This window comes from Heteronotia binoei, chromosome 5 (genome assembly GCF_032191835.1).
Source record: "Heteronotia binoei isolate CCM8104 ecotype False Entrance Well chromosome 5, APGP_CSIRO_Hbin_v1, whole genome shotgun sequence".
Lineage (NCBI taxonomy): Eukaryota > Metazoa > Chordata > Lepidosauria > Squamata > Gekkonidae > Heteronotia > Heteronotia binoei.
The window spans coordinates 32,987,198-32,999,008 of record NC_083227.1 but is presented as its reverse complement, the minus strand read 5'-3'; the positions used below and the strand labels follow the sequence as shown (position 1 = coordinate 32,999,008).

The 11,811-nt window shown below is 48.3% G+C and overlaps 1 protein-coding gene across 1 annotated transcript; it reads right to left on the bottom strand.

Annotated features, from left to right (window-relative positions):
• Positions 1-1,417: 1,417 nt before the first annotated feature.
• On the bottom strand, positions 1,418-9,706 carry RDM1 (RAD52 motif containing 1). The gene is made up of 7 exons (XM_060239120.1): positions 9,559-9,706; positions 7,412-7,591; positions 6,484-6,606; positions 4,436-4,601; positions 3,206-3,295; positions 2,533-2,621; positions 1,418-1,881 (listed from the first exon to the last, which is right to left on the bottom strand). Exons 1-7 carry the CDS (start codon positions 9,640-9,642, stop codon positions 1,801-1,803), a joined length of 813 nt encoding a protein of 270 aa, XP_060095103.1. The 5' UTR covers positions 9,643-9,706; the 3' UTR covers positions 1,418-1,800.
• Positions 9,707-11,811: the final 2,105 nt, after the last annotated feature.

Sequence of the window (11,811 nt, the reverse complement as noted above, 5' to 3'; positions counted from 1 at the left end):
CAGGGAGTGCTACAAAAGTGCAAGTACCAGGGCTATTTTTGTAGCAGAAACTCCTTTGCACATTAGGCCACATACCCCTGATCTAGCCAATCCTTCTGGAGCTTACAGTAGGCCCTGTACTAAGAGCCCTGTAAGCTCTTGGATGATTGGCTACATAAGAGGAGTGTAGCCTAATATGCAAAGGAGTTCCTGCTACAAAAATAGCCCTGGTACGTACTTGCACTTTTCCTATCTCTCCTGTCTTTGCAGAATCTTTGCTTTTGATTACATTTTCTCCCCACTTCAAGTTTCAGATAGGTAGCCAAGTTGGTCTGCACTGTAGAAGAGCAAGATTGGAGTAGCACTTTAAGAGACCGACAAGAGAACTACCTTTACCTAGCACCACCTTAAGAAACCAACAAGATTTCTGGGAGTCAAAGATTTCTCGAGTTGAAGCCCCCTTCATCAGACTGGACTCGAACCTTGCTCCCTACAGCAATTGTCCCCTTAAAATTATCCACACACACACACCACTCTGTTGGTTTAAAACTGCTGCTCTCTAAGCCTCAAGGACTGCTTCCTGTCCTGTCATGTAGCAGCAGTCTTGATTTCATTTGGAGTCAGCCCCACCACATCATTTAGCTGGACTTCAACCATTATGGCCATCACCATGGCAACAATGGAGGTCTTGATGGTGAATTAAGGACTGGTGAGCTTGAGACACTGGGAGCACTTGGCTCTCAGGGTATGGGGGGGTTTTGGCGGAGGGGAAGTGGGTATTCACTGAATGTGATGTGCACTGATCTAAATGGATCAGATCCATTGTTCTTTTACAGCTGGAAACCAGAAGGCCGAGTTCTTTAACCTTTCTCAGCTCTAGAAAAGAACAAGAATCCAGGAGCACCTCAGAGGGTGTTTTCGCACTCACCTTCAGCCGGCGCCGCGACCCTCTTGACGACGGAGGATCTGTGCTGATTTCCCACACGAAGCGCAGGAGCAACCAGAAGAGCCGCCAATTTCCGGCGCGAAGCCCGCTCAAGCGTTTTCCTGCTTCTTGGCGATTTACGTTTGAGCGGGCTTCGCGCCGGAAATTGGCGGCTCTTCTGGTTGCTCCAGCGCTTCGTGTGGGAAATCAGCACAGATCCTCCGTCGTCAAGAGGGTCGCGGCGCCGGCTGAAGGTGAGTGCGAAAACACCCAGAGACTAACAAAATTTGTGGCAGGGTAGGAGCTTTCATGAGTCACTGCCCACTGGACTCTTGCTCTTTTCTACTGCTACAGACTAACACAGCTACTCATCTTGATCTTTCTCACCTCTGTGAGGTTCACCCAACCTCTCCAGCCACATTAACCACTGAGGCACATCACTTAAATGTCAATAGTAAAAGCTGAGATGGAGGTGGGAAAATGGACAAGGAAAAAAAAATATTTATACGATGCTTTTTACTGAGCCAACATGGAAAGCAAGCTCACATTGTGTTTATTGACAGAAAGCAACTCCCTGTGTAGGAAAAAAAAGCACACACACAATGATTTTTTAAGTGACAAATCTATTATTAAAAAGGAATACTGCGAAATGTGAACCACTCCCGTGCACAACCTTCACAAACATAACAGGTCATTACAGAAATGTTAAACCATCCAATAGGGAGGTGTTGTTTCAGTGGATTCAGGTGCAAATTTCAGCAGAACAATGGAATCGGCTTCCAGACAATGGAACATACTTAGAAGGCTGGGACCCTTGCTCTTACATAGCATGGAGAGGAAAACAGGACACAGGGGTCAGACAAAGCCCTCCTAGTCTAACATGAGGACACCAGCTGCTATTCTCCATCCATGCTGAAGTCAGATAAGATCTCCTCTTCTCCTTCAGGATTCAGTTGTGAGAAGGACAAGTCAGTCACCTAGAAAGAGAAGGGGTGTTGATTGCTCTGGATGCACTTTGGGCGTCTCAGATTTCACCAACCAAGAGGTCCATTTCAGACATTCCAACTTCTGAAGGAAGGCCAAGGTGGTCTGGGGTGCTGCATGCCCATCATGCTTTTCTGCCCTACAGCTAAGATGCCTGTAAAGGCTGGCCGGCTTGTCTGAACAACTAGGATAACCACCTCCCACTTGCTGTCCTTCATTTTGCCTTAGCTGTGCCTCCAAGACCACAAAATCCACAAAACTAGTTAACAGAACCAGAAGGGGTCCTGATTGATCCAACCAGACTAATAATTACATCCCAGCTTGCTGAGGGGATAGTGTAAATGACTGGGAAAGGTAGTGGTAAACCACCCTGTAAAAAGTCTGCCATGAAAACGCCGTGATGCGATGTCACCCCAGAGTCAGAAACGACTGGTGCTTGCACAGGGGACTACCCTTACCTTTAACAATTACACAGCAACCCTCTTTCAGTCTAAATCAGTGGCAACCAGTGTCATCGAATGACCAATTCTAAAGTGAAGAAACTGATTCTCCCCCTCTGATGAAACCCAGTCACCAAGAGCTGAGCAAGCTATACCAAAGTGACTCCAGTTTGTGTGAATTCATCTGATTGTGCTTCAGCTCACCTGGAGGAGCCCCTTGAGTTCTTCATCTGCTAAACAGTCTACAAGGTCCTCTTGGGGGGAGATGAACTCCACAGCCACCTTCCCATTTTCTGAATCAAGCAAGAAAACAAAAGCCAAGTTTTTAATAATTAATTGTTGTTGGAACTCTCTGTCTGGGGCAAGTGATGCTCTGTATTCTTGGTACTTGGGGGGCACAGTGGGAGGGCTTCTAGTGTCTTGGCCCCACTGATGGACCTTTTGATGGCATCTGGGTTTTTTGGCCACTGTGTGACACAGAGTGTTGGACTGGATTGGCCTGATCCAACATGGCTTCTCTTATATTCTTAAATACCATTTCATTTATCTTACACAACGACAAGTGCGCTGAGTCTCGCAATGGCCTAGAAACCTTCCCTTTCCAGCTAAGCTTTGGTCTAATGTTTTACCACAGCTCAGTTGGGAAAATGAAAAACATCCTTGAGGACAGGAGGGGGGAAAGGGAAGACAGGAGGGGGGGGGGGGAGAAGAGAGCCCCATGGGCCTGATTGAAACCTGGGGCAGGCCAGTTTGGCCCACAGGGTGGACATCTGACACCCCTGCCCTAAGTGATAGGTGTCGCTGAAGCTATGCTGGCATCTAACTATTCCACAAGAGGGGACACCATCAGTGAAAAAAATTAAGTAAAAAGATTTACCTAGAACTACAAGGACAATCTTCTGAAATGCATCCGAGAGTGCTTTCTGTGCCGCAAGCTTCTGAGCACTGCGTGTGGCTGTGAGAAACCCTGAAAAAGAGAAAAGTCCAGCAAAAAGCCCAGAGTATTGAAAGAGAGATTTGTGTGCCAGGATCTGGTTGGTGCTGAAAACTTTTTGATTCACTGACTGATCCCTCAAGGTCAATGGCTTGAAGAACACAGATTCTAAGGACCCTTTTTGGAAGCAAAAATGCTCAGCCAAATCTGGTCAACAGAAATGGTTCCCATCAGGGCTGGAATTCTAGGAGGAGCTCCTTTGCATATTAGGCCACACACCCCTGATGTAGCCAATCCTCCGAGAGCTTACAAGGCTCTTTTTTTGTAAGCCCTTGGAGGATTGGCTACATCAGGGGTGTGACCTAATATGCAAAGGAGCTCCTCCTAGAATTCCCCTCCTGGTTCCCATGAAGTCTGGTCTGGCCTGCTGTCACTTTTGCTGCAGGGTTGTGCTTCAGAGGGCTTGTACAAGTGTGGGGTAACAGATCAAGAGTTGGACTAGGAATGCTGAGAACTGGGTTCAGATCCTGGTTTCGGCCAGGAAGACCATTGGGTGACTTTAGGCCAAATCAATCCACCCCACAGGACTTTTTCAAGGTTAGAGGGAGGAAGAATCACGTATTCTTCTTGGTGGAAAAGACAGACAGACATGAAATAATAACATGTTATGTATCTCTCTATCTATATCTCTCTATCTATATGACTTCTGCCTGACCTGAATATCTCAGGCTAGCCCTGGCTAGTATTTGGATGGGAGACCACCAAAGAAGTCTACACAGAGGCAGCCAATGACAAACCACTTATGTCCATTGCTTGCCTTGAAAACTCTATGGCGGGGTGGCCAAACCGTGGGCCACATGTGGTTCTTTTACACATACTGTGTGACTCTCAAAGCCCCCATTGCTTGGAGAAAGCATTTCTCTCTTTAAATCACTTCTCCAAGTCAAGCCAGCTGGCTTTCTTTCCATCTCACCCTCCCTCATCTATTTACCTTCCTTCCACTTTCAAACATCTGACATCATGTCTTGCGACTCAAAAACATCTGACGTTTATTCTATGTGACTCTTACGTTAAGCAAGTTTGGCCACCCCTGCCCTATGGCATAGTTGTGAATTTAAGGCACTTTCTACTACTATGTTGTTTTCTACCCCTATCCCCCCCCCCCATTGCTACCTTGGCTGGGGTCTACGGGAGTTTCGGCCACTCCGACCCCTCTGGCGCAGATGCTGTGTTGCGGGATAGTTAATTCTTGAATGCACAGATACTTGCAACGCTGGCTCGCCAGCAAAGCCCTGGAGTCTTCCTCTTCGTTCTCTTCAAAGCCAGAGATATCCTGGAGCTGCTCTCATTGGCAGGGGGAACAGCAACACAGGGAAAGTGAAGCCTACATCCTTCCTACCACTGCTTCCCTCCCCATAACCCCAGGGTACAGGTTTTTTTACTGCCTATTCAGGGTTGGATTAAACCCTGTGGAGGCCCCTAGGCAGCTGAAATTTCAGGGGCCCCCTTGCAAATTATCTCTGAGTCAGAGCGCCCACCCTGCCACCTATGGCCCCCGCTGAAGCCTGCAGGCACCTTCTCAAAAGCCCCTTTGACAAAGCTGCAGGGGAGAGGCAGAGAGAAGCAAACTTGGCAATGAGTGGCTCAGTTGCTGGCTGTATGTGCAGACTAGGAGTGCTGCAAACAGGGGGAAAACTGGGGGGGGAGTCAGCCTGGGGCCCCTAAATGTGTGGGGGCCCATAGGCCAGTGCCTACTTGGCTTAACTGTTAATCCAGCCCTGTGTCTATGGCAGAGTTCCCCTAGAGGTACCCCTATGGCAGAGTACCCCTACCCCCTTGTTGACATAGACATGAGACAAGACATTCTTCCCTTCCCCAGCATCCTCCTCACACTGCAGAGAACTCTTGCAGAGTCAGTGGCTCAATACTGGGTACATAAGAACATAAGAGAAGCCATGTTGGATCAGGCCAATGGCCCATCCAGTCCAACACTCTGTGTCACACAGTGGCCAAAAAATATATATAAATGTACAGGGAGGAAGCATTGGCTATTGTAACTTTGCATGCAAGAGGATTTGGGAGGGAAAGAGTTCTGAGAAGTTGGCCTCACCGGCCTCAATATCAGCATCAGTTAGATGCTGAGCCTCTTTGGCACTTCCTTGCTTTTGTGTTTGATCTTATATGGGACCTCTCTTCCTCTGATTTCTTATCTGGGCATGGAGCTGTATCACATTCACCTTTTTAAAAGTTAATTTGTTTGCAATAAGTTAAATATACCAAGAAGGAGGAGAAGGAAAAGGAGAAGGAAGAGGAGGAGATGATTATATTGGATTTATATTCCACCCTTCACTCTGAATTTCAGAGTCTCAAAGTGGTTTGCAATCTCTCTTACTTTCCTCCCCCACAACAGATACCCTGTGAGGTAGGTGGGGCTGAGAGAGGCAGAAGCCTTCTCAAGGACTATGTCATATAAGATGTGCTCTAATTTTTGTAAGTAAAATTTCTTTTTCTCATTATCATTGGAGTCAGATCATCTTTGTAATTTGCTGTCTGAAAAGCATTTTACCTTAACCGGGAAATCTGGAGGATTGGGGATGCTGCCAAAAAGCTTCTGTGCTTCCAAGATAAATTATATATATATATACTTTTTAAACCTTTAACCCAATAGAACAAACCTATTCCTCACCTAAGTCTCTTCCCAGAGAATGTGGTGGGGGGACATGGAGTTTGTCTTGTACTTCAGGCTGGGAGACTCTTGCAGATTTCTGGCCCATCACAAAGTGAAAAAACGGCCCCTGGACCAGGGCAAGAAGCATGGCTGTTCAATTGCACTGTGTGGTGGTTCTTAGTGATCTGAACATATACCTTCTCAGAGTGGAAGTCTGCCCTGTCCCCTTCCCCAAATCGCCTGGGCACATGAGAGGGTCCACAACAAATGGTGGCTGGCTCCTACAGTCTGTCCCCACCCCACTCAGGCTCCAGGCCCCCAAATAGACAGCTCCTTAAGTGACCAGACAAAATGTATCCATGGCCTCTCACAGGCAGCAAAGTCTCAGATTACCATTTAAACGCACAGTCAGCAACAGGCTGATTTGGGGTCCACCCTTCAACTGTCCTTGGAAGGAAACCACGAGACTTAAAAATGAAGCACAGGTGACAATTCTGTCTCTCCGGTCAAAGCAGCATGAGATGGAGACAGGACAGGAGGCCCCAGTCCTTACCGTGACAATGCGACTGGACCAGCTGTTGAAACCGAGGTAATGGTTGGCCAATTCCTGGCATTTGTGGCTGTTCAAAGCCAAGTTTTGCTGTGGGAAGGGCCTCTGCCTGGTACAGAGACATACCTGGGGACAAACACACAAAGAGAGCCATCAGTGTATTAGAAAATTTGCATGAATTGAAGCAAGCAAGTTCTCATTTCTTCTGGGGAGGTAGGAGAGAGAGCTGAAGTCCAACCCTGGCAGGGAGGTGACACACACATTCCCTAGTTCAACCTCATCACCTTGTGTTCAGGGATAGCTGCCCCTGAACATGGAGGTTCCCCATTCAGCCTCTAGCTCTGCCCACAATCCTCCCGTCTGGCCACCATCTTCCCTGATTCACCACCAGAGGGCTTTATAGAATCAAAAATCAGTAATTGCTATTGCACTATAACATGATGTTCTGCCTACTAGTTCTCCTAAATGAATGCTGGGGAGCTTTCATGTTACAAAAAGGAGTTAATCTGTAGCTCTTTGCTTTACAGAAACCTGAGAGGGAATGTCCCCTTTCCCCATATATCTCTACAATGAAAAGGACTAGAGACCTCTAAAATGAAATCTGGTGATTCTGAGGAACTAGTAGATTGTGATGGCAATGCAGCACATAGCAATTAATTTTTTAAAAAAAGACTTCCAGTTACATGAAAGTGGGGAGGATTACAGAAAAAATGGACAGTGCGCCTAAAACTTCTACATTGATGCTTCACTGCCAGTGTAAATGCCTCTGCATTTGCAATGGTGACAACAAGGTGATGCAAAATCCTTGCCATGTGGCTGCAATCTCATAAGAACATGGGGGAAGAATGGAGGGAAAATATCACTTCCTAACCTCGCTGAGTCATAAACACCACCAACCCCAGATTAGTCCTAATGGTATGTGGTCAAGTACCTTCAAAGCTGATTTCTGAAACAGTGGCTGCCGATTGCACGCAAGCTGCGCTCTGCTGGCATCTCTGGTGGAGTAGTACTTGACAAGGGCGTAATAGCCAGGACCAGCAACTGCAGCATTTCTGTGAAGTCTGACAGAGTAGAGCGGCCCAAAAGCAGAAAATGCTAAGTACAGTGCATGCTGAAAGAAAAGACAAGCAAAAGGTGAGATCTATTAGAAAAGGCGAAGTGTAGGCCTGCTTATCAAACAATTAGAAGACCAAGGTGGATAGTGGCCTCCTGGGCTGAATCAAGACGTAGGTTTCCTGTCTCATTACCAATGCTGATTTCTCCACTCCTACTAACCCTTTGTATATAACACCTAATCCAATCGTGCCTGCAATTGCCATTCAGCTGCTAATGTCATTCGCCATCTGAAATCACCCCACTTTCCAATATATAGGACAGACAGACTCACATTCTAACTGTATCTGAAGACAGATTCACACTCTAGCTGTATCTGAAGAAGTGACTCATGACAGTTCATTCCCTGCCACAAATTTAGTTAGTCTTTAAAGCGCTACTTGACTCTTGCTCTTTTCTACAACTAGGAGACCATCAGGCATGCTGGGGCACACTAGGAGGCCCCAGGGCACTTGCAGCCAAAAGTATTCCTGAGGAGTTGGCAGTGCCCACAACTGCAGAAACAAGAACGGCGAGTGCAGGACCAAGCTCCATGGTCCCTGTGGCACTGCTAGCTTCCCTTGCACCTGGCCAGCAGTGGCTCTTCAGGGCAGCAGCCCATACCAGGAACTCCTCACTTAAGATCCAGGGCCAGAGGGGCTCACAGTGAAACCCCTCACCAAGTTCCCCCAACCACCACCTGGGCTCTGTTCCCAAATCTACAGAAATCCCCTTAAGCTGGGGTTGGCAACCGTGCGCATCAATGTTTCACGCAGATCTGGGGCCCAGCACTTCTCTTTCCCTAAACATGCTTTCAGTCTTTCTTTCTACTCAGGATACTAATTTCAAGCCCTTTCAGTAGGGTTGCCAAATCCAATTCAAGAAATAACGGGGGGTTTTGGAGGTGGAGCCAAGAGCAAGGTTGTGACAAGCATAATGGAACTCCAAAGGGAGTTCTGGCCATCACATTTAAAGGGACCACACACCTTTTAAATGCCTTCCCTCCATGGGAAATTATGAAGGATAGGGGTATTTTCTTTTGGGGCTCATAGAATTGGACCCCGTTTCAGGATGTTTTGAGGAGCGGCATTGGATGCTATGCTGCAAATTTGGTGCCTCCATCTCAAAAAGCAGCCCTCCCAAGCCGCAGATACCAGCGGATCAATTCTCCATTATACCCTATGGGAATCAGTCTCCAGAGGGAATAATGGAGTGCCTAGCAGACATTTCTCTCCCCTCCCCTGCTTTCTGATTACTCTGAAGCGGGGGGGGGGGAGGACCTCTGGGGGATCCCCCGCCCCCACCTGGGGATTGGCAACCCTATCTTTCAACCATTACAGTGAAGAGGAGAAGGAGGCAGAACTGAAAAGGCTCGGCTGCATAAGTTACACAGAGTAAAATGCATCCCTGTTGAGTGAGCTTCTAAGCCGCTCTACAAAAGAGCCAGTAACAGATACTCCAGATTTAATTCTCATTGGGTTGCCTAGTACTATAGTATTCTGTATTTGAACATATATAAAATATGAAGCTGCCTTTATACTGATTCCATTGAAGTCAGTATTGTCTACTCAGACTGGCAGTGGCTCTCCAGGGTCTCAGGGCTGTGGTATTTTACGCCTATTTGCCTGGATTCTTTTTAGTTGGAGATGCCTGGGAATGAACCTGGGACCCTTCGCTCTACCACTGAGCCACCGTCCCTCCCCTACATTTGTGAAGGATTGGAGAAACCAGAGGCAAACAAAAGGACATTACTCCGAACCCCATAGTAAACTGAAGACTTTGCAGAACAAAGTGAGTCCAGTGGCTATTTTTAGGCGAACAAGGTTTTGGTACAAGCTTTTGTGTGCAAGCACACGTCTTCAGATATCGCAGGATGCCCCCTGGAAAGAACCCCCATCTCCCCACCCCTCCCCGCGACCAGTGAAGGGGCGGAACAGCTAGCACGTCTCCCCCCGCCTTCCACCCCGGGGGAGGTCGGATAGTTGCCTCTGTCGCGTTTGTCTCCAGGCCCAGGACGAGGAGGGTCCTGCCGTTGCCAGTGGGGACGAGGAACTCCAAGACCTCCGCCATGGCTAAGGGGAAAGGGCGGGTCTCCAGCTGGAAACACCGCCCACATCGCTCCTGGGACCGCCTGGTGTGTAGCCCGGGAAGGAAGCGGCCGCTTTCAAAGTTCCGCTCTCGCCCTGCGTGTGAAAATCTGCAGCGTTCAGAGGACCCTCGAGTTGCCAATCTTCCCCAGGTGGAGACAGGGGATCCCCCGGTTTGTAGACTCTCCTCCCCCCCCCCCCGCCCATCAGAAAGTTGGGGAGGGAGAGAGGGAAATGTCTGCTGGGCACTTCATTATTCCCTATGGAGACAGAGTCCCATAAGGTATAATGGAGAATTGATCCGCTGGTATCTGCGGCTAAGGGGGGGGCTGCCTTTTGAGGTAGAGGCACCACATTTTCAGCATAGCATCCAGTGCCTTTCCCCAAAACACCCTCCAGGTTTCAAAAAGATTGGATCAGGGGGTTCAGTTCTATGAGTCCCAAAAGAAAGTGCCCCTATTCATTATTTTAGTGGAGGGAAGGCATTTAAAAGGTGTGCTGTCCATTTAAATGTGATGGCCAGAACTCCCTTTGGAGTTCCATTATGCTTGTCACTACCTTGCTTCTGGCTCCACTCCCAAAGTCCCCAGATATTTCTTGAATTGGACTTGGCAACCCTATCTCGGATGTACACCAGAGGGGATACTAATATTTTGCACAGGGGGGGAAAGCTGGCCCGGGGCCCATAGGCCGGTGCCTACTCAGTCTATTTGTTAATCCAGCCCTGCTCAGGAGCCACATGCGGCTCTTTCACAAATATTGTAACTCTCCCAAGCCCCCACTGCCCCATTGGCTGGCTTGGAGAAGGCAGGTATCTCTTTAAATCACTTCTCCAAGCCAAACCAGCCTACAGCTTCACGAAGGCATTTAAAGTTGCTTTCTTTCCACTTTTCCCTCTCCCTCCCCCCCTGTCTTGCGGCCCTCAGAAATCTGACATTTGTGTGACTCTTACGTTAGGCAAGTTTGGCCACATCTGCTCTAGGGGGTGGATGGAGAGCTTCTTTTACAACTGGTCTCCAGGTGACACAGACCAGTTCCCTGCCTCTTTGGAGGAGCAGGAAAGAGTCCAGTAGCACCTTAAAGAACAACAAAATTTGCTGTAAGCTATGAACTTTCACGAGTCGCTGCTCCTAACAGCTCCTCCCCTGCCACAAACTATGTAAATCTTTAAGGTGTTAGTCTAAGCCCCATGGCGCAGAGTGGTAAAACTGCAATACTGCGGTCTGAGCTCTCTGCTCACGACCTGAGTTTGATCCTGGTGGAAGCTGGGTTCGGGTACCTGGCTCCAGGTTGACTCAGCCTTCCATCCTTCTGAGGTCAGTAAAATGAGTACCCAGCTTGCTGGGGGGAAGTGTAGATGACGGGGGAAGGCAATGGCAAACCACCCTGTAAAAAGTCTACTGTGAAAACATCATGATGCGATGTCACCCCAGTCAGAAATGACTGGGGCTTGCACAGGGGATTGTTTTTTAAGGTGCTGCTGGACTCTTGCTCTTTTCTACAACTACAGACAGACAAACGCAGGTACCCATCTTGCTTTGGAGGGTGGCTGCTACAGCATTGTACCCCACTGAGGTCACCCCCTCAAACTCCATCTTCCCCAGGCTCTGCACCCCAAAATCTCCATACTTTTCCCAAGCCAGAGGGGCCACTGTAGAAGAATCTCGGCCTAGAACATCTTTTATAACATAATTCTGATCAAATTAAAAAAAAAAAAATAAGTCATGCACTGCTCAGGCACCATCCATTTTTTAAACTAGACGGGCAGCATCTGCGCTCCATGCAGCCTGCTTTCTATTGGGGAAGGCAGGCTCCAAGGAAAACACACACTGCTCGGGGGAGAGGGGGTGCCTAGTTTCACCCCCTAGGCCACCCTAGGGGGCTATCTACTTGGCCTACTCCCATGCACCTGCCATGCACCCCCCAAATTACCAGGGGTTTCCCAGCTGCAACCCCCTATCTCCCACCCCACCCTTACTGGTGGGCCAAGAGGGGCCTGGCAACCCTAGCCCCACATGACCTAACTCCCAGGGGTGTTGCTCCAGCAGAGGATGGGTTAAAAAAAACCCACACAAGTGGAATGAGGGAGTTGACAGAATATAAGAGTGAAAATAGAGGTATAGCATTGTTAAAAATACTGCAGACACTCATA